Source organism: Typopeltis vanoorti, chromosome 12, assembly GCF_054136105.1.
Source record: "Typopeltis vanoorti isolate ZY-2024b chromosome 12, IOZ_Tvanoo_1.0, whole genome shotgun sequence".
Lineage (NCBI taxonomy): Eukaryota > Metazoa > Arthropoda > Arachnida > Uropygi > Thelyphonidae > Typopeltis > Typopeltis vanoorti.
The window spans coordinates 66,725,482-66,752,975 of NC_143560.1; the positions used below are offsets into that span (position 1 = coordinate 66,725,482).

At 36.5% G+C, this 27,494-nt stretch overlaps 1 protein-coding gene across 3 annotated transcripts in view; it reads left to right on the forward strand.

The window, feature by feature from the left end:
* Positions 1-27,494, forward strand: part of LOC150100854 (uncharacterized) — a 103,670-nt gene that overhangs the window by 67,972 nt on the left and 8,204 nt on the right. For all 3 annotated transcript variants that reach the window (XR_016549126.1, XR_016549125.1, XM_090401160.1), the window contains exon 2: positions 22,814-22,867. Coding sequence is in view for 1 of the 3 variants with exons in the window: in XM_090401160.1 (XP_090257286.1) it covers positions 22,814-22,867 (54 nt within the window). In the remaining 2 variants the exon portion in view is untranslated. The remainder of the gene's footprint in view (positions 1-22,813; positions 22,868-27,494) is intronic.

The window sequence follows — 27,494 nt, forward strand, 5'->3', positions numbered from 1 at the left end:
TGCAGATGACAATTTATTTATTTTATTTATGCTTATGGCTACATGAAAACTGGTAAGTGAAAAGTACAATCACAATTTCCAGAAACAAATGATGAAAATCTTAACATATAAAAGTTCATTACATAAAAGGCACATGTTGCTTTCTAAGTCTTTCCTTTTTTAAAAAAAAAATATAAAGCAAAAGTAACTTGTCATAATTAAGCCAGGGACAATTATCATCCTGCTGCACCAAGTATGACAAGGCTGCATGTTCTCACAGCACTTCACAACATAAAAGTAGCTGTATCCGTGGTTTAAGTAGAGAGCAGTTGTGTCTTGTGTGAGAAAACTTGATCCATTAGAGGAGGCCCATTTCACACTTTATCATCATCTTCTAACATGAGGAGGAATTCTGCTGATACTGTGACGAGGACTATGAGAGTAACTATGAGAATAACGTCTTCGCGGTGAGTCGGGACCGTGATCTTCTGTTTCCTCCATAACCACCGGCACCATCATATCAACTACAGGTCAAGGTCCAGGCTGGAAAGCCAATTCAAAGCCTCATCCGTCACCTTGTGGATGTCTTGTAGCCCACCACCGTGAAATTGGCACCTTGGGCAGTCGTACACAATATGAGTAATTGTCTGAGCAATGGGAGAACAATCATAATTAAGGGTGATCTGACAGCCCCCATTTATGTAGAAGATAGCCACATCTGCCCTGACTAGTTCTGATCCTGTTTATGGATGACCAAATCTTCCTAGGAAGATCAAAACCAGGCTGCGGAGCACAGGGATCTTCTACCAGGAAGCCATTTGTTGGGAGATTGTTGGACCAGTATTCTCTCCATATGTCAAATATTGATGGCAGCTCAGCTGAAGAGAGTTCGTCCATGGACCAGAGAGGCTTTCTAGATTTGAGGCGAAGACTAGGTGAGTTTATGAGAGTCTAGGGTAGGAGTGGGTTGCTCATTGCATTATTAAATTCCTTAATTGAGGCTTGTCTTCTCTGTATGTGTGGTGGAGCAATGTTGGATAGAACAGGCAGCCAGGAGAGAGGGGGGTGCTTCTCACTGTCCCACTAATTGTGCACATGGTAGAGTTCAGCTGGGTGTCTATAATGTTAGTGTGTGTGTACTTCTTTCCCAGACAGGGGCACAATATTCTGCACTAGCCCTCACATGCTGCAGAGAATGTGAGGGCTAGTGCAGATGACCTTAGGACTTCTAAGGTCATCTGCACTAGCAGATGACCTTAGAAGCACTACAACCCCAGGTTGTTCCAGCAAGCCTTGGAATGATGTTATTTCTGGTTTTAATTTTATTGGAGAGGTTGATGATGTGCCTTTTATAGGTTAGGCTTCTGTCCAGGCTCACTCCAAGGTATTTTGGGTGAGGCTCATGTTCTACCATTTTTCCACAGAAGGAAAGGTTGAGTTTTCGATTCGCCTCTGCATTGTACAGGTGAAATACTGAGGACACTGTTTTTGTTGGATTTGGCTTCAAGTACCACTGCTTGAAGTACTCTTCCAGGGTGTTCAGGTCTGTATTCATGGTTGATTCTAGGTTGGTAAAGGAGGTGGATTGATGTAAGATCGCTAGGTCATCGGTGTACATATACTTGCTTGATCTGGTATGAGGTAGATCATACATATAGATGTTAAAAAGTATAGGGGATAACACAGAACCCTGAGGAAGACTGTTGTGAAGGAATCTGGGCCTGCTCTTTTTTCTGCCAATATGAACCCGGATCTTTCTGTTGGAGAGAATAGATTCAAAAAGTTGTAGAGTTTTTTTACACTTTATAATATTTCCTAGTTTTAGGAGGAGGCCCCTGATCCAGACAGTGTCATAAGCAGATGTTAGGTCAATGAAAGTGGCTCCAGATTTAAGTTTCTTCTGGAAGCCTGCTTCAATTTGTGTTGTCAGGGCCAGGACCTGACAACTCAAATTGAAAAGAGGGGGGATTGAGACGATCTTCCCATGCCCTCCCTGGCAGTAGTGTTACCTTGTGGTTTGTTGGTGCTTCAGAAAAAAGAAGCCCCAGAGATGAATCACAGGCAACATGAAGCTAATGTCTCAAACAAGGCATCCAAAGGTTTCCATAAAATTATGATGCAGATGACAATGATGTGAAAGATGCAATTTTAGGTCATTTTGCAGATAAAAGTATAGACTGTTTTTTCAAGGACATAGAAATGTTAATTCAAAGATGTGAAAAGTGTGAAATAAAGGGAGATTATGTTGAAAAGTAACAGTTTTCTTTCTATTGCCTCTAAAAGTTAATCAGGCTGGAAACTTATGTAACCACCCTCATATAATAGACAAATTATATTCTTGTTTTAATCCGAAACGTAAGCTAACAGTTTTTGCATGAGTGAGTTACTTATATGGATGCTGTTGACTTCACATCAGTTGCCATAACACATGAGCACATTTCCTTTCAGATGTTCACTGTCTAACAATAATTATCTGGACGGTTGAGGGAACCCCCACACGAATAAATAAATTTTACGACTCGTATGGAAAATATGACATCTGCATTGATTTAACCTCAGTATCTTCCTGGTCTAGTTCCTACTGAGGAGACCTCATTAAGGTTTAAAACTGATCTAGCTCGTGACTCTTCCCATAATGCATAGTGGTGTACATGTCCATAAGGAAGTCTGCTTTATGACATCAGCTGCTGTGTACAAGTAATTGAGTCAGGCATATCAACCCCTGTGACTTTTGGTTGTGGGCCATCTGAAATGTGTGGTGTATGACATATCCCTGATTTAGCAACCTTGAAAAACAATAACACAGCATGTGAGGCAAATCAATGCAGATCTGTTGCGTTCTGCTGTAGAAATGTCATTCACAGAATGCAATTCTTAGATCATCTGAAAGGAGAACATATTGAACCGCATCTAAGTTATACAAACACAAATTGATTTGTTGTGTCTCTTCTAGCCACTGCTGTTTAATTAATCCCAAACCACACACTTATAGTGGCAAATGTCCCCCCCCTGGTGGCAGAATTTTGTACTATTTTTTTATCTTCTGTAAAATAACCTCATGTTCCAGAGTGTACTTACTCTGGAACATGAGGTAATCCAAGTTTGCTTGAATTTCATCCAATACATTTTTTGCTACAGGGCTCTGAACACCTCCTTAATTATGGCTGCCCTGTATATAAGAGAATTTGTTTTAAAAAAAATAAATAAAAATACTTGCTCATTGTTAAGGGACAAATATTATACAGTCAAGTAAGCTCTCACGTAATGCACAATATCTGTGAGGCACAGCTTGGCACAAATGTTAATTTTATCTGGTAATATTTTGATTATCTGACCATTTACTAGTCAGATAATTGAAGGATTGGTTAAGTGAAGGTATAGTCACATGGTGCTGTATTAGAAATCATTTAAGGTATTAACCCATTCTGGTTTTTGTTTAATTGAAGGAAATTTAGCAAACTATAATTTTGTTTGTTTATATAATCCAGAAATCATGCTCTAGCCACCAAATGTGGAATTTTATCAAGCCATTTCAAGCCTCTAAATAAGCATTGGTCTCATAATGGGATTTGAGACCACAGACTGTTAGATCTAGAGTGGATATACTAAGCACTTGGTTAACCAGGCTGCAAAATATGGACAAGTGGTCTTGGGAGAAAGAAAAGAATGATTGCTTGCTTGTGTGTGTGTGTGTATATATATACATAACTGAAAAATCAATCTTTCTCCGTCTTGAAGAGCACAAAAGAGACATCTCTTATAATAGAATCCGAGCCAGTGCCTTCTCCAGCCACGTCTTGTTCTCTGTAAACTCTGATGAAGACCGCCAACACCAAATAGACTGGAATCAAACTTCTAATATTCACAAATGTTACGATGAATTTGAAAGACATATCCTGGAGTCAAAAGAAATCGCCCTTGATTCTATCCACTTTACAATTTGCCAGACTCGCATAGCTCTGCTGTTCAGTGCTGGTGTTCTCGCGAGATCACACTTACGTGTATAAATGTAGCTAGAACTGAAGTGTCGACTCCAATTTGAACTTAACTGTAGTTTTTTTGATAGCTTTAGTGTATAATGTTTCTGTCGGTCTTTTTTTGTATATATCTTTGTACTTTGATACCTGACGAAGTTGGCTTACCAACGAAACTAGTTGTATCTGTATTAAACTTTTATTCTTAATTATCTTGGGGTTTAAGTTATCAAAATTATTGAACATATATATATATTATTTTTTTTTCTTTATGTAATTTTTTTTCTTTTCTTTTTTTTTCTTTATCTACCAGCATAAATGAAAAATATTGGATGGGGTGGAGGGGAAGATAGATGCCTTTAATGAGATCAAATGGTACATTAAACAGATGCAAGCTTTGTAAGAATTTTAAAGCATGAGGTTTTTTTACATTACTTTAACATGAAAGCATTTTTATATAAAAGGGAGTTAGCCTGTGTTATGGGGTGATGTGCTTTTTCATCTGTTTAGCAAGTTTGTAAACATGAGTATACTGTTAAACTTGATGGGGAAGAGGTAACTTTTTTTAATTATTTGTGAACAGTTTTTGTTGATAGTGGATGATCATGAACTATGATATGGCATGCTGTATAATGTTTTAAAAGATTGTTTTTTTTTTTTTTTTTGCTTTTAAAAGATCATTATCTTTAGACCTCTAAAGAATCAGGATACATGGTAGGTCGTGCAGTTGCACACTTAGTTCATTAGTGTGTGCCTTAATGCATTCACCATACCTGCACTTACCACATTCTCAAGTAGTACATTCTAATCATCTGCTAATATCCATGCAAAAAACCTACTCCTAACTTCACCTGCTCATTCTCCTTATACAGCTTTCAGGGATGACCTCTTGTTCTCTCTCCTGTCTTCACCTTTCCCCCCAACTCTAAGAAACCTCTTCCACATTAATCTGGTAATAACATCTTATCAAGTTCTATTTTTCAGTCATGCCCCCCCCCCCCTTTCTCCCATACACTGGACACTGCAAATTGCGTATTTCTTCACTCTTTTCTCATGTTCAACATTTCAAAAACCATCTTAGTCTGTTTCTGGAACCCTTTCCAATATGGCTTTATCCTTATGAAAATTAGGTAATCAAATATGTGCACAGTAAATGATCAAGGCCTTATACAATAAAACCAAATAAATAATAACAGAATAGCTTATATAATTTTTGCTCTAGTATCACAATCACCCTCAGTATGAATTTTAAATTAAATATTAATTTTAAAAAAAATAATATACCTCATTTTAAAATTATGTTAGAACCTTAATATGTTTTAGCCCATACTATGTTATTTGTGTGTGGCTCGTGCATTTTGCCTGTTTAATTTAAAATTCATACTGAGATGCTGTTGTTACTAGAGTGAAAATTTTATAAGTTATTCTACTGTGATGTGTTGTTGTCCTCACACATTATCATCCCCTAAATGTTAGGTCCTTATCTCCATGTATGTTCTAGGACAGGCGTTCCCAACCCTATGCCTACGGGCACCATGGCGCCCGTCGACCAATTTGTGTGTGCCTGCCACTTCAACCGTGTGCCGTATAGTTTGAAGTAATCACACAACAATTCATGGCATGCTATATGATGCATGCGTTAATGACACATGACGAGTATTAAACGCATACAATGTAAAGTAGACGTGCATTCGAAGTTGTTCATTCCAGTTTAAGAACTGGAATATCATCATATTCTCCTAATTATGAAGCACTGGCCAATAAAATGTAATGCCAAAGATCACACTAACTTACATATATATATTTAAATTTTTATATAATGTAAACTTTTAAGTAATAAAACATTTGATTATAATGTAAACTTTGTATGTATTCATTTAACAAAATAATTCAAAAAATTTGCTTGAAAAAATAGATGGTGCCCGTCGCCCTACCGGTATTTTAGAATGTGCTCTAGGAAACAAAAAGGTTGGGAACCCTGTTCTAGGACATCCTTACCAATTCTATATTGTATACTCTACATCCCATCTTTGTAAGGTTTAAAAATTCGGGAAGTATTTTGCAACATTGAACTAGTAACTCCACTCACTTGCCTATTCACCTAGTCTACAAGAGGATATAGTTCTTCTCGACTTTGCATTATGTGCAAACAATTACATATCACCATTCAAACCTTTTCCAGTATTAACTAAATTTCAGTGGCCCCCAAAATAGATCCTTGGCACACCATTAGTGACTTTCCTCTTCTGGAATATTGCTCTCCCATACCACATCTTGCTGATGCCTATCAGACAGCCAGTCTCCAATCCAGAACACTGTTGTCCAATCCCATATTACTATTCTGAATCTTAATCATCGTTAAGATTCAGAATTGAGTAACAACTTGCAGACACAGATTGGCCTATAATTTGAAACCCTTAGTCTTAGGTGATATGACTTACGAAGCCAAATAGTTTGCCATCTTTCTTCTCCTTTGGAACTTGGCCAAGTGTAAGGCATATTAAACTGGTACATCAAAGCTGTTATCTCCCTGGAACATTCCTTCAACACATGCAGTGAAGAGAACTATAGTAGCATCCAACTAAATATTCATCCTGTTCCTGTTCACCTTTACCTCACACCACATTTCCTCAAAACCACTGCACAATTTATCCCTTGCATGCAATGGAGAAATTGTGGCAGTGGTTTTGCAAAGCACACCCTCATACATGTCAAATGGTCTATAAATATTAATCAGTATTACTAATTACATAATAGAAGGAAAGAGTGAATTCCTAGGGCCATAAACAGTTAGTTTATAACAAATGGACCCACTTAAGGTAGATCAGCATTTAAAGTTTACTGATTAAAAATAAATAAATAAATAAATACACATACATAAATGTTCTGATCATATTCCTGAGCAGCTGTGGTATTTAGACTTTATATATGGAATCTGAGTCAAGTTTTGATCATACAGCAGCGTTGTTATAGGTCTTGAGACTTTGTGTGTGTGTGTGGGGGGGGAGCTCTAAATTATGAATTTAGATTTCTCATAGTTGTTCATTTCAACAAAAGGGACTCTGACAAAAATATCGAGTTTTTGAAAGAAGTGTTTTCAGTTCATTACAAAGTGAATTATACTTGCCAAGAAATTATTTTTATTTAATCCTATAGTGAAGGGTAAGCAGACAGTTTGTGCTCGAAGTATCTTCATGCTTCATGAATATCCTTTATTCAAGTGCTTATTTATTTATTTTTTATGTTGGGCCCATATATGAGAGGTTGGCTGGTCAACCTATAGTATGTTAGTACCATATATGGGTGGTGGGTTAGGAAAGGAGAAACTTGTTTACTTTTGATTTAAAAGCCTGTATGTTGTATTCCTTGGGAAATACGTCAGGGGGAAGACTGTTGCACAGTACCAGGGATGAAAGAGAAGGAAAAGAAACTTGTTCTGTTGGTTTCAAGGCATACTGTGAAACGATGTTGGGCTGCAGCTGTACATGTTCCAATGGGCTTAGTACAGAGTGGGGGAATTATTGATGTTGTTTCAGATGAACATTTCCCATTGAAATATTTATAGAATATACAGATTGCAGAGACCAAGCATCTATGTGAAAGTGAGGGGGAGTGAGTTGGTGAGAGATATACAGATTGCAGAGACCAAGTGTTTATGTGAAAGTGAGGGGAGCGAGTTGGTGAGAGATGGGTCATTTATCATTATTAAAAACAACATGCAAGTCCACAGTAATAACTTTAATTAATAAATAAGGTAGATATTTCGTACTAAAAATAATAGTACATCTTCAGTGTTACAATAGATAGGAATAGAATACAAGTAACGAATATTCGGTGGATCACCTATTAAAAAAATACAATGTTGTCACGAGCTAGGAAATGAAAAAGAAATTAATAAATAATTAATATTTAAGATAATTAGTTTTTAATGATTACATAAAATAAAAGTCTTCGAGAGAGAGAGGCAATCATTTCGATTTAAATTCAGTCGGTGTAAAAAAGCTTCACAACTTTCTTTAAAGAGGTGTTCATATTTGAACCTGCATCTATGAAGTAGAATAGCTTTATCCCACTGGATATTATGGGTAGTGGTAATACTGTGTTGTGCTAGACCAGACTTCTGAGGTTTGTTGTAATCAATATAATATCGATGTTCTTTAATTGAAAAAGTGGGGTGCTTAAGGGTCAAAGCTGTATAACTGAGAGGAGACCTCCACATAGCCTTTAAAGGAATGCGGAGAACCGACCAGGGCTTCTGACCTAATGTCCAATCCTCACCTTCTCGTGGTGCACCCTGTTGGGTATCTACTTTGATACTGAACGAACGAGGATGGGCTGGCAATTTGGGATTTAGCCGACCAAATTGTATTCTTATTGGTTAAACCAAAATAAAAAATGATGGTACAACATGACAAAACAAGGCCCCCGTTGTTTTCGCCAGGGAACCAGGGCGAACAGCGAAAAGTCAGCTACTGGAACAAATCTGAAAACAAACCCCAACTCAATATCACCAGAGTTAAAGATCGGTACTATCAACGTAAGAAGCCTGAATGGCAAAGAAATGGAGCTAGCTGAGGAATTAGATAAGTACCAGATCGACATAATAGGGGTGACTGAAACAAAAAAGACCAAAACTGGTGAGATCTTTCTGAGCAATAAATACAAAATGTTATATTCAGGCAATGACAATCAAGGAAAAGAAGGAGTAGCCATAGTATTCAACACAAAATACGAGGCTAATCTTCTTGAATGGCAGTCAGTCTCAAGTAGAGTAATCTGGGCAAATATGAGAATGGGGAACTGGACAATGAGACTTATTTGTGCCTATGGTCCCACAGAAGGTTCTACTAAGGTAGAAGTGGAAGAATTTTTTGAGGCTTTAGAAAAAGCAACGGACACAATGAAAAAGGAAAAGTTGGTCCTTGTTGGGGATCTAAATAGCAGAGTAGGAAATGACTGCGAGACATACAAAAATATTTTGGGAAAATTTGGAGAAAAGAGCAAAGCTAATAATAATGGCAAATATCTGTTGGATTTCTGCTCAGGACATGGACTGGTTATTACTAACACCATGTTCCAACATAAAAATGTGCACAAATTCACTTGGAGAGAAGAGGCTAGGAATAAGAAAAGTCTCATTGACTATGTTATTGTTGATAGTGATGTTTTCTCCCTGGTGCAGGACACCAGAGTGTACAGAGGATTTGAAATTGGAAGTGATCACTTTTTAGTCTTGAGCAGGATAAAATTGAATTTCATATTGAAAAGAATAACATGTAAGAAAGTTTTAAAGCGAATAAAAGTTGAGCAGCTCTCAGATGTGAACTGTAGACTAAAATACAGAAATATTATTGAAAAGAAAATGAAAGAGTTTGAGAACAGGAATCAAACCTTGGAGATTCAGTGGCAAACTCTGAAGGAAACATTGATTGATTCTGCCAGAGAGGCATGCGGTGAGGTTGTGTGCAAGGATAAAAAAAATCAGAACTCCCTGGTGGACACAGGAAGTTAAAGAGGCAGTGAAGGAAAAGAAGAAAGCATATCAAAAGTTCCTGGCAAATAAGTCAGCTTTTACTCTTACAGAATACAGAGACAAATGTAAGAAAGCTAAACAGTGTGTAAAACTAGCTAAACAAAAGTCATGGGAGGACTTTGGCAAGAATATAGAAAATAAATATCAAGAAGGTGGCAAAATATTCTGGAGGTTGTTGAAGAAGCTTAGGAATGGAGGAAAGAGTGCTGTAAAAGGAATTAGAGATGATAAAGGTGAAATGAAAACAGGAGAAAAAGATATCCTTGAAGTATGGAGTAATTACTTTGAAAAACTGCTAAATGAAACAAGCAGTGATGATAGCACAGTGATAAAAAACACTGACCAGGCATGCAGTCAGGAATACATATCCATACATGAAGTAGAAAAAGCCATCAAAGGCTTGAAATGTGGAAAGGCAGCAGGAGTAGATGATATTCGACCAGAAATGCTGAAGTATGGTGGTATAAGAGTCTTACAGTGGCTGCACTGCATAGTTCAGAAAGCCTGGACAGAGGGACGAATTCCCGATGATTGGAGTAGAGCTCTCATAGTACCCATATATAAAAAGGGAAATAAAACTGAATGTGAGAATTACAGAGGTATTTCCCTACTGAGTGTTCCTGGCAAGATCTATGCAAGTATACTTGAGAAACGGTTGAGAAGAATTGTGGAAGAAAAGCTTGGTGAAGAACAAGCTGGATTCAGGCCAAATAGAGGCTGTCAGGATCAGATCTTCACTTTACGACAAATAGTCGAGAAAGCATGGGAATATAACAAAGATCTATATTTAAGTTTTGTCGATTTGGAAAAGGCATATGACAAGGTGCCAAGAGAGAAGCTATTCAATACACTGCAGTTATATGGTGTCGATGGGGCATTATATCAAGCAATACTTAGTCTTTATTTGAGTTGTGAGTCAGCAGTTAGAATTGAAGGAAGTACAGGAAGATGGTTTAATGTTAAATCTGGTGTGAGACAAGGATGTACATTATCCCCTCTGTTATTCATTATCTATATGGATCACATTATGAAGGAATGTGGTATTAAACCTGATATCAAAATTGGAGATGTTAATGTCAGCTCTTTGCTTTATGCGGATGATGTTATACTTCTAAATAAATCCGCTACAAGTCTGCAAGATTCTCTGACTAAATTGAATAGTTGTTGTAATAGATATGATATGAAGGTCAGCAATAAAAAGACAAAGACAATGAAAATAGGCAGAATCATTGAAAATGTCAACTGTGTTGTGAATGGAGAACCTGTGGAACAAGTAAAACAGTTCAGCTACTTAGGCACAATTTTTACTGAAGATGGTAAACTAAATATAGAAATAGACAACAGAATCAGCAAAGCTGGTATCGTGGGAAGTCAATTGAATAAATTCATATGGAATAAGAAAGAAATTATTTGGAACACTAAATTAGCTGTATACAAGACAGTGTTCAAACCAGTTTTAACTTATGGATCTGAGAGCTGGGTCAGAAGTAAAACACTTGACCAAAGACTAGAGACCGCAGATATGAGAGTCCTGAGAAAGATTAGAGGCGTGAACAGATGGCATCAATGGCAATATCATATTAAAAATGAGGATATTAGGAAAGAACTCGACATTGTCAGTATCCAGGAATGTGTTAGCAGAGCTAATCTTAGGTGGTATGGTCACTTAAATAGAATGGGAGAGGAAAGATTAGCAAAACAAGTGTTCTATGCCAGGTTGGCAGGAAAACGACCCAGAGGAAGACCAAGATATAGGTGGATTGATACGGTACAAAGTGCCTTAGACGATAGAAATATAAGATCTGATGATGTTGGAGTCTTGACAAGTAACAGACTGATTTGGAGGAAAATTGTAGATAGGAAGTTAGTAATGATGTAATTTTTTCATGTAGTACTGTCATATCCTGTACTCCCCTTGAGGGTACATGGCAGGAATTTGATGATGATGATGATGTTCTTTAATTCTTTTTTCCACAGAACAGCCAGTTTGTCCAAAATAAGAAACATCGCATTCACAAGGAATTTTGTAAACGCCAGCCAAAGACAGAGATGACAGTTTATCTTTTATAGAAGGCCAATAAGGAAGAAATTTTGTTGATAGGAATATAAGTGGGAATCAATTGGTACTTTTTTAAAATTCTACCTATAGGTTATGAGATTCCTAGAATGTAGGGGATTGGAACTCTGCGAACTGTTGAAGAAACCTTAGGTATTGGAACATAAGATTCAATTATCTGTTGGATTTGATTAGGGTTGTAATTATTAGATACCATTAACTTTTTAATGATGGAAAGTTCTTGTTGTAAGATTTCTGGAAGAGCAAACTTTATGTGCCCTATTAATTAGAGATTTAAGAATGCCAAATTTTTGAGATGTATGGTGAGCAGACTCTTTATGAATGTATCTGCCAGTAAATGTGGGCTTTCGAAAGATGCTTGTAGATAAGGTACCAGAAGAAGTTCGAGTAAACAGGATGTCCAAAAATGATAAAGTACCAGAATTTTCCTTTTCCATCAATATCATAAAGTTTGCTCTTCTCCAGAAATCTTACAACAAGAACTTTCCATCATTAAAAAGTTAATGGTATCTAATAATTACAAGCCTAATCATATCCAACAGATAATTGAATCTTATGTTCCAATACCTAAGGTTTCTTCAACAGTTCACAGAATTCCAATCCCCTACATTCCAGGAATCTCAGAACCTATAGGTAGAATTTTAAAAAAGTACCAATTGATTCCCACTTATATTCCTATCAACAAAATTTCTTCCTTATTGCCTTCTACAAAAGATAAACTGTCATCTCTGTCTTTGGCTGGCGTTTACAAAATTCCTTGTGAATGCGATGTTTCTTATTTTGGACAAACTGGCTGTTCTGTGGAAAAAAAAAATTAAAGAACATCACTATTATGTTGATTACAACAAACCTCAGAAATCTGGTCTAGCACAACACAGTATTACCACTACCCATGATATACAGTGGGATAAAGCTATTCTACTTCATAGATGCAGGTTCAAATATGAACGTCTCTTTATTAATTTCTTTTATTTCCTAGCTCGCGACAACATTGTATTTTTTTAATAGGTGATCCACCGAATATTCCTATCTGTTTGTAACACTGAGGATGTACTATTATTTTTAGTACGAAATATCTACCTTATTTATTAATTAAAGTTATTACTGTGGACTTACGTGTTGTTTTTAATAATTATACCATGCCACAGGTCCCTCTAAAAATAAGGGTCATTTAGCAGTCTAATTGCTCTCCTCTGTATTGAGTCAAGCGTTTTGAGGGAGCTTTTAGGAGCCCCCACTCCAAATGTGAAAGCAGTATTCGATAGCTGGGCAGATTTGTGATTTGTATAATGTTAACAGCTGTTTAGAGGTGAAGTAGCATCTTGAGCGAAAGAGAACCTAGTTTTTTGGAAGCTGAGGATGCAATGGTAGTGATGTGTTTATGCCAGGAGAGGCTTGATGTCAGGGTAATTCCGAGAAGAGAAATCTCATCTTGTCTGGGAATTTGAGTGTTATCGAAAACAATGCTGGGGGGAAATGGTTATTTTTTGTGAGAAATAAGACAGAACTGTGTTTTACTAGCGTTGAAGTTGATGAGTTATTTGAGCCCCATTGGAGGATGGCTTGGAGGTCGGAATTAAGGGCAGTGGTGGTTAATGTTCTGTGGGTTGAAGTGAGTTGTGTAGAGTAGGGTTTGTCAAATGAAAGGAGTGTAATGTGCTGTCATCTGCAAAGCTATGTATTGGGTTACAGGTTAACTGAAGTAGGTCATTGACATATAGAAGGAAGAGGGTCGGTGAGAGAACTGAACCTTGTGGGACCCCAGCATTAGTTGGATGGTGAGAGGATAGGGAGCCATCTGCCATCACACATAGTGTGTGTCCAGACAGGAAGCTAGCAATCCATCTGCAGAAGGCCTGTGGCAGTCCAAATGATGGGAGTTTGCTTAGTAAGCCTTTGTGTCAGACTCAGTCAAAGGCTTTAGAGATATCAAGTGCAACTACTTGGGATTCATTGAATTTCTCCATGGCATTTGTCCAGCGATGGATGATGTATGAGAGTAGATCTCCTGTTGAACGGCTTTGATGGAATCCATGCTGGTGGTTGCTTAATAGCCTTGTACCTTCAAGGCAGATTAGGAGTTGAGAGTTGATGGTTTTCTCCATTACTTTAGATAGGACTGAAGTGAATGAGATAGGGCGGTAGTTAGATGCAGTGAATTCTCACCCTTTTTAGGAATGGGTTGAATATAGGCCAGTTTCCAGGCTTTGGGATATATACTAGTGGAGTAAGAGAGTGTGTACAAATGGCATAGGATAGGAGTCAGTTCTGGTGCACAGACCTTCAGGAAAATTGGAGGAATGCTGTCATGGCCAGGAGGCTTTTTTGAGTCTAATTTAGACAGCAGGTTTGTATCTTTTTGGCAAAAGGATACGGGGTGGGGGGAAGGCATTGTATGTTGGGCAGTTAGAATGACTGGAGAGCATTTGCCATTGTCAGTTATGTGTGCATTGGAACCAAAGTGTGAAGCCAGGAAGTTAGCTTTTTCTATGGGTGATGTTGCAGTTGAGCCATCTAGATATGATAGAAGTGGGAATAGTATAGGGCAGTGGTTCTCAAACTTTTTATCTCTGAGCCCCCACCTGACAAGAGAAAAACACTGCCAGTGCCCCCCCCCTGCAGTTTTATTTATCTAAATAGAAGTCATACTAAATTTGACGTTTTATTGTTTATTTTGTGTTTTCTACATACTATTTAACAGTTTTTGACATAAAATAATTAAAGTATCACAATAGTAGGCCAACAATAAAAATTAGTTTTAACACTTGCAATTAACCAAAATATGTACTGAAATGAAACAATATTTAACTAACAAGTACCGTATTTTTCGATAGATAACGCGCACGCTATCTATACGTTATCTAAAAAGTCTAAATTCGTTAAAAATGAACATGCGCGGTATACACTTGAAAGGCATGAGAGGTAAATCAAATGTAATAAAAAAACTAAGGTAGAAGTATTACTTAATATTTATTGAACATTACGCTATTCAAATCCAAAAAATTCTTCATCAGACTCAATATTGAAAGAATCAATTGCGTTAAAAATTTCGTTTGGTATTTCTTCAGCTTCATAATCATTGTCACCAGACACCACTGCATTCCCTTTTACTTTAATGAAACCATTTCTAACACAGTTTTCACTTACAGCAGCCCAACTTTCTACAATTCACATAACTATATCTTTATATGACATTCTTTTCATCTACCTTGTTTTGTTATATTTATGGATGCCATCCATCATCCAGTCTTCCTACTTATCCTGCACATTGTCTTTGAATGATTTATTTACTGCAAGATCAAGGGGTTGGAGTTTTTTGTTAAACCACCTGCAATGCTGTCCCTGCTCCCTTGTTGGTTAAGTTTCACTAACCGTGCTTCATTACTAGTTAGAATTGGGAAATGTGGCCACTGGGTAATTCAAATATTACATCAAGAAAAACATGATAATGCTCCTTACATGATAAATTACAGCAGCCCAACTTTCTACAGTTCATGTAACTATATCTTTATATGGCATTCTTTTCATCTACCTTGTTTTGTTATATTCATGGATGCCATTCATCATGCAGTCTTCCTACTTATCCCGCAAATTGTCTTTGAATGATTTATTTACTGCAAGATCAAGGGGTTGGAGTTTTTTTGTTAAACCACCTGGAATGACAACCAATTTGGAATACTTACAATTTGTTTTAACTTCTGCTGTCGTGTATGCCCTACACAAATTCAACACTAACAAAGATTTTGTTAGCGTTGGATTCGTGAATTTACGAAGTTTCTCTTCATAAATCCAAAAACCCAAAATTGGTAGGCCTTGAAATCCTTTATATTATCGTTTTGCGCAATTCTTTTCGATTCCTGCAACACATGGACAGAAGATATTCTCATACCTTTAGCTCTTTCACTAACAATGCAATCAAACAGTTTTTTTTTCTATGGTTGACCACAAGCACCTTCTTAACCTCTCATGAACACTACTTTCTCCAATACAGAACAATTTACCAGCTTCACGATTCCCTTTTTCCTTTGCTAATTGTACCACTTCAAGCTTGAACTGCACCGTGTAGGATTTTCTCCGGGAAGTACTTCTGTCTTCTATGGGTAATTTAGATCTAATAACAATGCAACTAGTTACAAGAGAATGATTACTAGCAATGCACGTGTTTTAAAGAATTCCTCTGTCCTCTGTCTGTACTTCCTAACTCTACTGCTAGTTGGTGCATGTGCATTATCTATACATCAAAAAGAGTGATGAAAATGTTGGGGGTGTGTGTTATCTATAGAAAAATACGGTATATAATTTTTCTCTGTAAAAATAATCAAACATTTAAATGTCAACGTCTAATGTGATGGATGGGCCTGCTTTTGAGAACAAAGTTTATCAAAACATGGTGTAATATCAGAAATGGCCATTCTAAGTTCTGTAGCAATTTTTGTCTTGAACGATACTTTGACTTCATAGCTGCCAAAGCAGAAAAGCCTTTCTTTATAAATAAGTTGTTGCAAAAGGAATAAGGATCTTCAATGCTTTTTGGCTCAAAGTTGGGAATTCCTTGCCAAGAAAGCCTGTATCATCAAAAGTTTTTCTTTCTGTATTTTTATTTGTTGTTATTTTAAAAACTGATTTAGGGCAGTTTTAATTTTGATCTGTAAGAAAGTATGCTGCATCCCCCCTTTCAAGCTACTCGTGCCCCACAGTTTGAGAACCACTGGTGTAGGGCAAAAGTTACGGCCAATTGCCTTGGCAAGAGATCAAATGGTTAGGATAAATATTCTGCGAGGTTGGTTGAGGCTCAACAATGGCCTTCTGACTTCCCATTACAACATGCACGCTGCAAGTTCGAGTCCCATTTAAGCACTGATGTTTGTAAAACCTACGCCGGAGCTTTGAATTAGAATAAAGGTTCCAGAGTGCGGCATGTCTTTTTGATGGCCTGGTTGGCCGAGCGGTTAGCATATATGCTCTCCAGCCAAAAGGCTGTGGGTTCAAATCCTGCCGTGGGCATGAATGTTTGTGATTGTCTCCAACAATACTAGGGTAGATGGCATTGGTGTGTAGATGATGGTAGCTGCGGTTCGTTGTATCTGGTGAATTGAGTGGTGGAGACAGAGTTGAGTCTTTGGACTCCCTGGATGTGTCACGTAATAATAATAATATTATTATTATTATTACCTGTGTGGTGTAATGGTTAGGATAAATATTCTGCGAGATTGGTTGACTGATATGATGTAAAATGTGTATGCTTGTTTTGCAATGCAAGAGTTGACTGCAATTACAACTGACAGGAATCCGGCAATGAAAAGAACAAAACATGGATTCATCGCATTATGTAAACAAGACCGTTCATTCCCAAAATTTACATCATATCATTGCATTATCCACCAAGAAATGTTATGTGCAAAAGTAATACCTTTTCAACATGTAATGCAAATAGTGATGAAAATTATAAATTCGATAAGAGCTGCATCAATGCAACACTGATTATTTAAATTACTTTTACAAGAAGAGGATATGGATGATGATCTTCTTACTCATACAGAAGTGCAATGGCTTAGTAGAGGAAAAATACTCGGTTTTTAAATTTATTAATTTAGTGAAGGAGTTTCTGATGTCGAGGAATGAATCTTGCTTACAGTTAAAAGACAAAATATGGTTACTTGATCTTGGATTTCTTACTGATTTAATGAATTTGAGATTGCAAGGGATTTTGTATTCATAAATTCATCTGAAATAAATATGTACTTTAAGCTTGCAATTTTCTCCTCCAGCAAAATTAAGGAAAGTACCCTTTGTCATAAGCCAGCCATTTGGGGTGCCCTTTTTAGTGAAAAGGTTGCAAACCTCTGCTTTAATGAATATAATTGAGTGCCTTATGTTGTGTTGAGAAAAGTTCCCAGAAACTTAATACATCCAAATTTATTGAGGTTGAAATAGTTCTAGGAAACTCTGAAGTCATCCATACTTATTTATTTTTCTGAATTCAGTAAGGTAGCTTTTTAACAACAGAATCTGTGATTCTGTTGTTATAAAACCCTCTCCATTTCTGTCCACTCTATGATGTTACCATGTGTACGATAGTACCATGCCTTCTGGTGTAACATCACACATGAATCAAATTGTCAGTAAACAAATTTTAATACAAAAAAAGCTGACAGCAGTTACTGTGGAAAGTCCTTATCAGAAAACAAATCTACTTTAAAAATTCCAAATGAAAAAATTATTTATTTTAATATCAAAGTACATATATTGGTTCCATTTTAGTTTTCAAATACTATCAGATTTATTGTAGTCACTGTGGTTTCCATAAATTGAGGAAACAGAAAATTCATAACTCAAAAATTACATGATGAATTTTTAAGCAATTTAGTGAAAAGCAATTATATGAGATGCAAAAAGAAATACCCATAGAAACTGTAAATAAATAGTTTCATTCAGTAACAATGGATAGATTGTTTTCATTTATCTCAAATGAGATAGTGTCTCAATAAGGAATGTGGCCATCCCTCAAACGATGTTTCATACCATTTATAATGGTGTCCAGGAGCTCACCTCGTAATAACAATCATTAACATATCTACAAGAATAACAATCATTGTTCCTGCAAGGCTCTCCTAAGTCCCTCAACAGCAACATATCTTCTCAGAGCATCTCACACATGCTTAGTAGGATTAAGGTCAGGAGACCTTCACTGGGCAGTCCATATGTACAATAATTTCTTCTGGAAGATATTGGTCCATGAGCTTCACTTGATGAGAATGAGCATTATCTTGTAGGATAAATGTCTACTATTGCACCCACATATGAGGGTTCCATGATCTCATCTCTATAAGTTGCAGCATTCATGGTTCTGCTAGGAAGCACAGGTCGGTGCATCCACCCAATGAGATGCCTCCCCCAAACCATCACACTACCCCTACCATAAGTTTCTCTTTCACAAATATAAGAGGGATAATAATGTGTTCCTGGTTCTCTCAGGATCAGAGAACCAGGAACAGCATGCCTGGTATTGCATTGTAGAGCAAATCAGGACTCATGTAAACAGTACTAACCCCCATTAGTCTGATCTACTGATTGCTAGCATATAAGACCACCTTCATAAAATTAGAACACCTATAGCCGATGGGAGGTCTGATCATAGCTGATTCAGGGTAGCACTCCTGTTTTGGCTTAATCATATGTTTAGGACACAGGTGATTAAAAAGGTATATAATTATTAAATATTTTAGATACATCATCTGGGTTGTCATCTCCTTTCTAAAAATACCACTATGAGAAAGAAAACATGGGCACAGCAGTATCCTCAGATGTACTGTGTAGTGGCCATGAAACCTGAAAATACATCATGTTGTTGACCAGCTCTGGTGCATGATCCTTCTTCCATATACTCTGCCAGATTGTGATTGGATGGTGAGGATCTGAGTAGTATTGAAACCATCAAGGTTCACATTATTATTATGCGACACCTGCAAGGACTAGTCAAGGGAGGACGCTCTAATCTACAACTCTATCTCCATCATTTAATCTGCCTACTACATAGAGTGCTACTACCATCATAATTAACACACAGTGCCATCTACTGCCCACCAGCACTACTGGTATTTTTGTCTGTATGCTGAATAAACAAAAACTTGAGTTTCTAGAAGGGGAAAACCCTGCTACCTCTGTATGAGATTGGCTAACTCACCTTCAGTTGAACAATCTATATAAAGATTCCTCTCATGATGAGAATCGAACTTAGGCCTTTTCCAACTGAAGGGCACAACATACCATCATTCTTACAGTTCTGCTACAGAGGTGCTAAAAATACTAATCCTGAATATGCTGCACATCATTTGATGTGCAGTATATTCAGGATTAGTATTTTTAGTACATTCATTTTATTTTTATTTTTCCTGATCTCTAAAAGTACAGTGTTTGTTAAAATATACTGTATGTCTCCTCTACATAAATAATTATTTGCAGGAGACTGGGTGCCCTCCTCACTGGTCCTACTCTCAATTCACTAATGCATCAATAGTTGATTACTTCATCATCATCATCAAATTCCTGCCATGTACCCTCAAGGGGTGTACAGGATATGACAGTACTACATGAAAAAATCACATCATTACTAACTTCCTATCTACAATTTTCCTCCAAATCAGTCTGTTACTTGTCAAGACTCCAACATTATCAGATCTTATATTTCTATCGTCTAAGGCACTTTGTACCGTATCAATCCACCTATATCTTGGTCTTCCTCTGGGTCGTTTTCCTGCCAACCTGGCAGAGAACACTTGTTTTGCTAATCTTTCCTCTCCCATTCTATTTAAGTGACCATACCATCTGAGATTAGCTCTGCTAACAATGTCAAGTTCTTTCCTAATATTCTCATTTTTAATATGATATTGCCATTGATGCCATCTGTTCACGCCTCTAATCTTTCTCAGGACTCTCATATCTGCGGTCTCTAGTCTTTGGTCAAGTGTTTTACTTCTGACCCAGCTCTCAGATCCATAAGTTAAAATTGGTTTGAACACAGTCTTGTATACAGCTAATTTAGTGTTCCGACTAATTTCTTTCTTATTCCATATGAATTTATTCAATTGACTTCCCACGATACCAGCTTTGCTGATTCTGTTGTCTATTTCTATATTTAGTTTACCATCTTCAGTAAAAATTGTGCCCAAGTAGCTGAAATGTTTTACTTGTTCCACAGATTCTCCATTCACAACACAGTTGACATTTTCAATGATTCTGCCTATTTTCATTGTCTTTTTATTGCTGACCTTCATACCATATCTATTACAACAGCTATTCAATTTAGTCAGAGAATCTTGCAGATTTGTAGCGGATTTATTTAGAAGTATAACATCATCCGCATAAAGCAAAGAGCTGACATTAACATCTCCAATTTTGATATCAGGTTTAATACCACATTCCTTCATAATGTGATCCATATAGATAATGAATAACAGAGGGGATAATGTACATCCTTGTCTCACACCAGATTTAACATTAAACCATCTTCCTGTACTTCCTTCAATTCTAACTGCTTACTCACAACTCAAATAAAGACTAAGTATTGCTTGATATAATGCCCCATTGACACCATATAACTGCAGCGTATTGAATAGCTTCTCTCTTGGCACCTTGTCATATGCCTTTTCCAAATTGACAAAACTTAAATACAGATCTTTGTTATATTCCCATGCTTTCTCGACTATTTGTCGTAAAGTGAAGATCTGATCCTGACAGCCTCTATTTGGTCTGAATCCAGCTTGTTCTTCACCAAGCTTTTCTTCCACAATTCTTCTCAACCGTTTCTCAAGTATACTTGCATAGATCTTGCCAGGAACACTCAGTAGGGAAATACCTCTGTAATTCTCACATTCAGTTTTATTTCCCTTTTTATATATGGGTACTATGAGAGCTCTACTCCAATCATCGGGAATTCGTCCCTCTGTCCAGGCTTTCTGAACTATGCAGTGCAGCCACTGTAAGACTCTTATACCACCATACTTCAGCATTTCTGGTCGAATATCATCTACTCCTGCTGCCTTTCCACATTTCAAGCCTTTGATGGCTTTTTCTACTTCAAGTATGGATATGTATTCCTGACTGCATGCCTGGTCAGTGTTTTTTATCACTGTGCTGTCATCACTGCTTGTTTCATTTAGCAGTTTTTCAAAGTAATTACTCCATACTTCAAGGATATCTTTTTCTCCTGTTTTCATTTCACCTTTATCATCTCTAATTCCTTTTACAGCACTCTTTCCTCCATTCCTAAGCTTCTTCAACAACCTCCAGAATATTTTGCCACCTTCTTGATATTTATTTTCTATATTCTTGCCAAAGTCCTCCCATGACTTTTGTTTAGCTAGTTTTACACACTGTTTAGCTTTCTTACATTTGTCTCTATATTCTCTAAGAGCACAAGCTGACTTATTTGCCAGGAACTTTTGATATGCTTTCTTCTTTTCCTTCACTGCCTCTTTAACTTCCTGTGTCCACCAGGGAGTTCTGATTTTTTTATCCTTGCACACAACCTCACCACATGCCTCTCTGGCAGAATCAATCAATGTTTCCTTCAGAGTTTGCCACTGAATCTCCAAGGTTTGATTCCTGTTCTCAAACTCTTTCATTTTCTTTTCAATAATATTTCTGTATTTTAGTCTACAGTTCACATCTGAGAGCAGCTCAACTTTTATTTGCTTTAAAACTTTCTTACATGTTATTCTTTTCAATATGAAATTCAATTTTATCCTGCTCAAGACTAAATAGTGATCGCTTCCAATTTCAAATCCTCTGTACACTCTGGTTACAGTTGATTACTTTTGAGGTACTATTGATGATTCTGAAGTATTCTTTGGAGCATTAAGGAGCAGCTGATGACCAAATATTAGAATACCTGTAAAAAAATGCATCAGATTGTTAGAAAATTTTGCATCAGATAAAGATGCTCTAGATTTGCATCAGATAAAGAGGATCTAGATTTAATGACTACAAACTTCATGTGTATTCTTAGCCAGTGTGTTTTGCAAGAGGTAAAAACTGCCATCTCGTAAGAGCAACATAAATCTAGATCCTCCGTAGGGAATTTAGACCTGTGTTGGAATTGTCTAGGTGATAATTAGAAGGCTGAAATGTGATCCAGGTGGGGAGGGTGGAAATCAGGAGTTTTATCACCTATGGTTACTAATCCAAGCTCCTGATTTCCACCCTCCCCACCTGGATCACATTTCAGCCTTCTAATTATCACCTAGACAATTCCAACACAGGTCTAAATTCCCTACGGAGGATCTAGATTTATGTTGCTCTTACGAGATGGCAGTTTTTACCTCTTGCAAAACACACTGGCTAAGAATACACATGAAGTTTGTAGTCATTAAATCTAGATCCTCTTTATCTGATGCAAATCTAGAGCATCTTTATCTGATGCAAAATTTTCTAACAATCTGATGCATTTTTTTACAGGTATTCTAATATTTGGTCATCAGCTGCTCCTTATTCTAAATCAGTTGAGACATGCAGCAACTAGCAGCCTATTCACAATTCAACTTGAGCCTTGCAAAATACTTTTTACTCTCTGGCCATACCATTTACTGCCTTTGCATGTATATTAGAACCTAATATCCTATTCCATTTTTCACCTATCCACAGTATGCACTACAGCTTGAAGTTTAGGATCATCATTTAAAAAAAAAAAAAATAATAATAAAATAAAATAGTCCCCCTTTAATTAATATTTATATATTTTGTTTCTTTCAGTTGACATTTGGAGCTGGAGTTTATACTGGTTTATATATATCGCAAAACTATGAGGTAAGTGATTTTGTGTTTATTCATAACCTCTACACAAAACAGCTGTTCGTATAGATATCTTTGGCTGAGGAAAAAAAAGTTATGTTCTATAATCTGATTACTGTCTTAAAGAATTAACTGATGAATTAGATAAGACAATATAGATTAATGAACTTCAGAAAAACAGATGTTATTTTAGCATATTTTGAAAATAATACTACCATAACTTCTTTAATAGTAAAAAAAAATGTAATTATTTACATTTAACTGAAACTTAAGTGATTCTTCATAATTGTACAGTAAAATTCTGATAATCTAGCACGTTGGGACTTCAGGCCCTTTATTTCTATTTAAAAATTCTTGATAGGTTTTCTTATAAAGTTTTAACGATTTCCTTTATTGAAGAAACTCAAATGTAGTCATCTAATATGTAGCGGAATGTCAATTTCTACAAAGAATGTTCAAAAGAATTTAAAACAGCAAATTGCATTACTTTAGACCATTCTGTGTGTGTGTGTATTATCACTATATATAATGGGTTGTTCAATATAACTGGAAGGACATCTCATAGCCTTTTAAGAAATGCAGAAAACTAATGAACTTCTGACCTAATGTCTAATCCTCACCTTGTAGTATGCCTTGTTGATAATTGCACCAATCCTCACTCACTCACTTAAAATCCAGATGAATGGATTTTAAGTGAGTGAGGATGGGTGCAATTTGGACTTTAGCTGAATACATTATATTCTGCATTGGCTTAAACAAAAACAAACATGATGTACAATGTAATGAAATGTTGTGACAGTTGGGAAGCCTTCTCTCACTCTTTTTGCCCTGCAAACTAGGGCAGCCAGTGGAAACAGTTGCCAAACAAATTCAACATCAACAGAATTCCTACTGGGTATTATCAACATAAGTAACATCAGTAGGAAAGAAGCAGAACTGGCACTAGAAATAGAGAAGTACCACATCAACATAATTGGCATTATTAGAAACAAGACAAAAACAGTGAGAGCTTTCTAAATAGCTACAATGTTATGTCCAGACAGCAGTGATCAGGAAAAGGAAAGAGTAGCTAAACCACTGAACACATAGTCTTGAATGGCAGATAGTTTCAAGTGGAGTGAAGTGAGCACACCTCAAAAGAAGTGCAGAAATGTTTTGAATCAGTTGAGAAAGCAGCTGATAGAAAAATGAAGTTGGTCCTTGTTGGAAATCTGAAAAGGACATCTAGTCCTCACTAATACCATGTTCCAGTATAAAGATGTGCACAAATTCATATCGGGGAAAAAAAAGAGCCTCATTGACTGTTAATATTGATAGTGATTAAGGAAATATAAGTATATAGGGGATTTGAAGTAGGAAGTGATCACCATTTAGTTCTTAGCTATATAAAAATATCACGGTGAAAAGAAAAACAGGTACAAAACTTTTAAAAATAATCAAACTCGAGCAGCTTTCAGAGATGAACTGTAGAATACATAAATATTATATTACATAAATGTACAGATATAGTTGTATGTACAAATATTATACAAGTGATAATTAAAGAGTTTGAAAACAAAAAACAAATCTTTGAGACTTATAGTAACAAATTCTGAAGAAAATGTTGATAGATTCAGCTGGGGTGGGGGATGGAGTTGTTTGCAAGGATAGAAAAATCCGAACTTCATGGTGGACTCAATCCTAGAAAAGAAGAAAGCATATTGAAAGTTCCTAGGAAAATAAGCATGTGGCCATGAGAGAATACAGAACAAAATATAATAAGGCTATGTGTAAAAGTAGCTAAACAAAAGTAATGAGAAGACTGGTAAGAATGTATAAGATAAATGAGTATTGAAAGGCTTAGAAATGGAGGAGAGAGAGCTGCAAAAGGTGACAAGCTGGGGATAAAGATATTCTACAAGGAAAATCTGGAAAAGGCAACTGGATTCTTGCAACTTTGAAAAATTGTTAAATGAAATAAGCAGGTAACAGGATAGTGGTAGAACATACTCAAGAGGAATGCATTAAGGAGTACATATCAGTACTTGAACTACAAAAAAAGCTGTCCGAAAGCAGGGAATGCACAAATATCTGTGGTTGCATTGCATAATTCACTAGGCCTGTTCAGAAGGTGAAATTTCAGATGACTGGAGTAGAACTCCCATAGTACCCATTGATAAAAAAACAAAATAAAACAATGCAAGAATTACAGAATAAATTTCATGTTCTGTAAGATTTTTTCAAGCAAACTGAAAATAAGAAACTCATAAGAAAAAGCTGGGTTTAGACCAAATAGTGGTTGGTAAGGATCAGATTTTCAGTTGAGAAACTGAAAATCTGTTGGAAATTCAGTTGAAAGATGACACTGTTGAGAAATCATGGGAATATAAGAATTTCTACTTAGGTTTTATAGATCTGGCCTATGATAGGTTGCCAAGAGAAAAGTTTTTAGAATTTGAAGGAGATAGAGATGAGTTTGGTATAAAAAAAATCAGGTGTAAGATCAAGGATGCACACCATGACCACCATTTTCATCTGTGTATGCTACCTGATGTCAGAATTGGAGATATTAATCTCAGCATGTTTTTAGATGTTTTACTCTTAAAGAGGTCTGCTGGATTACTCAACTAAATCAAATAACTTCCGTAAAAATTTGCCACTGGCAAATTTGTTACAGCAATAAAAAAAAAAAGAGTAAGCTCTCCATTCAGGATACAGTAAACAGGCAAAATAAATATTTAGACACAATTTTTAATGAAAGTGGCAATTAAGTATTGAAATAAACTATAGATTGAGTAAAACCGGTGTTGAATTTATACAGAATAGAAGAGAAATTAATCAAAATTACTGAACTAGCTAAATATATATATATATATATATATATATGTATGTATGTATGTACACACAAAACTGTTCAAAGTTTAACTCATGGATTTGATGAGAGTTGGGTTAGAAATAAAATAGTTCAAAGACTACAGACCTTGGATATGAGACTGCTGAGAAAAATTAGGAGTTCATTATTAACATTAAGAAATAAGTGAACAGAGCTAATCTAAGGTGGTGGTGGTGGTGGTGGTATGGTCACTTTAAATAGAATGGAAAAGGTTGGCAAAATAGTTGTTTGATGTCAGCATGAGAAAAAGAGCAGAGGAAGACCAAGGTCTAAGTGGATTCATGCAGGTAGAAATCATCTTAGGAGATCGAAATGTTAGATGTGAATCATGTTAGAAATTTGACTAATTTAGAAGAAAATAATTTTTTCCCTTCAAAGTTAATAATAATGTAAACCTATGTAGCACTGTCATAGTATTATTACACTCCTTGAGGGTACAGGTAAGGAATTTTGATGATAATACTGCTGCCATGTACAAGGTTGCAGAAACATGTGGCAAATGGATGCCATTGTGAGTAGCAGTTAAACAAGAAAGAATTTATTGCTTTTTTTTTAGGAGCTGCGGAAGTTGTAGCCTTTGAAGAATACACCAAAGACCTCTGCTGCAATGTCCTTCATGGGAAAGGCTTTTCCAGAGAACAGAGTTAGTTGGAATTCGAAGAATGGGGGAAGCAGTTAAATTGCAAATGGATGTTGGCAGCTGCTGCTCACATGATTGTAGGTTTAACAGAAATGAATGATGGATGCCAGGTCCTACTGAGCAGTAGGAATGACAAAGTGGAAACAGTGGCTGGAGAGTTTGAGAAAAGATGATTCTTTTTGATTGCATCAGGAATTTTTAGAAATTCCTGATGCTTCAAGTCTTTTGAAGATGATAAATCTATAGAAGTGAGTTGTTTGTCAGGAAAGACCAGAAGTAAATTTAAGAAGTGTAATTGTCTTCATTCTTGAATTGCATGTTATCCTAGATAATGGGCTGAGAATTAGTCTGTTTTTTTACAAGAAAAATTTTTTTGGAAGTATTAAATGCAAGCAGGTCATCTGTGATTGTAGATCTTGAAGATTGGAATATTTGACACTACAAGCTTCATCATATGAGTCAGAGGAACAGTGTTTCATTATCTATCCATGATTTTGCATAACAGCAAAATCATGGATAGTTTCAAGTCACTGAAAGGACTTAAGTATATATGAAAGCAGAGGTGATATAACAGAGCCATGCAAAATGCCGAGTTGCCATAAGGGACATTTATGGCACCTGACTAGATGTTTCGAGTGAAGGATAGGATATTTCTTTTCAATGGAAAGTTGACATTCACGTGCATGCTAAATGGAGCTGCAGTGCTCCATCTATTGGAGGGAGAGTGAAGCTGAGAGGAATGGCATGATTTCATATCTGCCAAAATGACAGAGTTAGAATGGTTAGTCTGTTGCCGCGGTATGACAGAGAGGAGTTTAGAAGGAGGGCCATAATCGCAAATGACATTATGCGTAGGTTATGCAGACGGTGTGGTGTGGAATTCGTGGATGTGTGGAATGAGTTTGATGGGCGAAAGGACTTATACAAGATGGATGGCCTGCATTTGAATGGACTTGGTGTGCGGAGACTGGAAAGAGTGTTGCTGAATGAAGTGAAAATGGATGTGCAAAACCAGGGAAACTAGAACTACCAAGGAGGGGGGGAGGGAATGGATATGCAGACATCAGTGAGACAGATGAGTGTAAGAATGTATATAATGTACCCGAGCAGCACTAAGGACAAAAAATGGG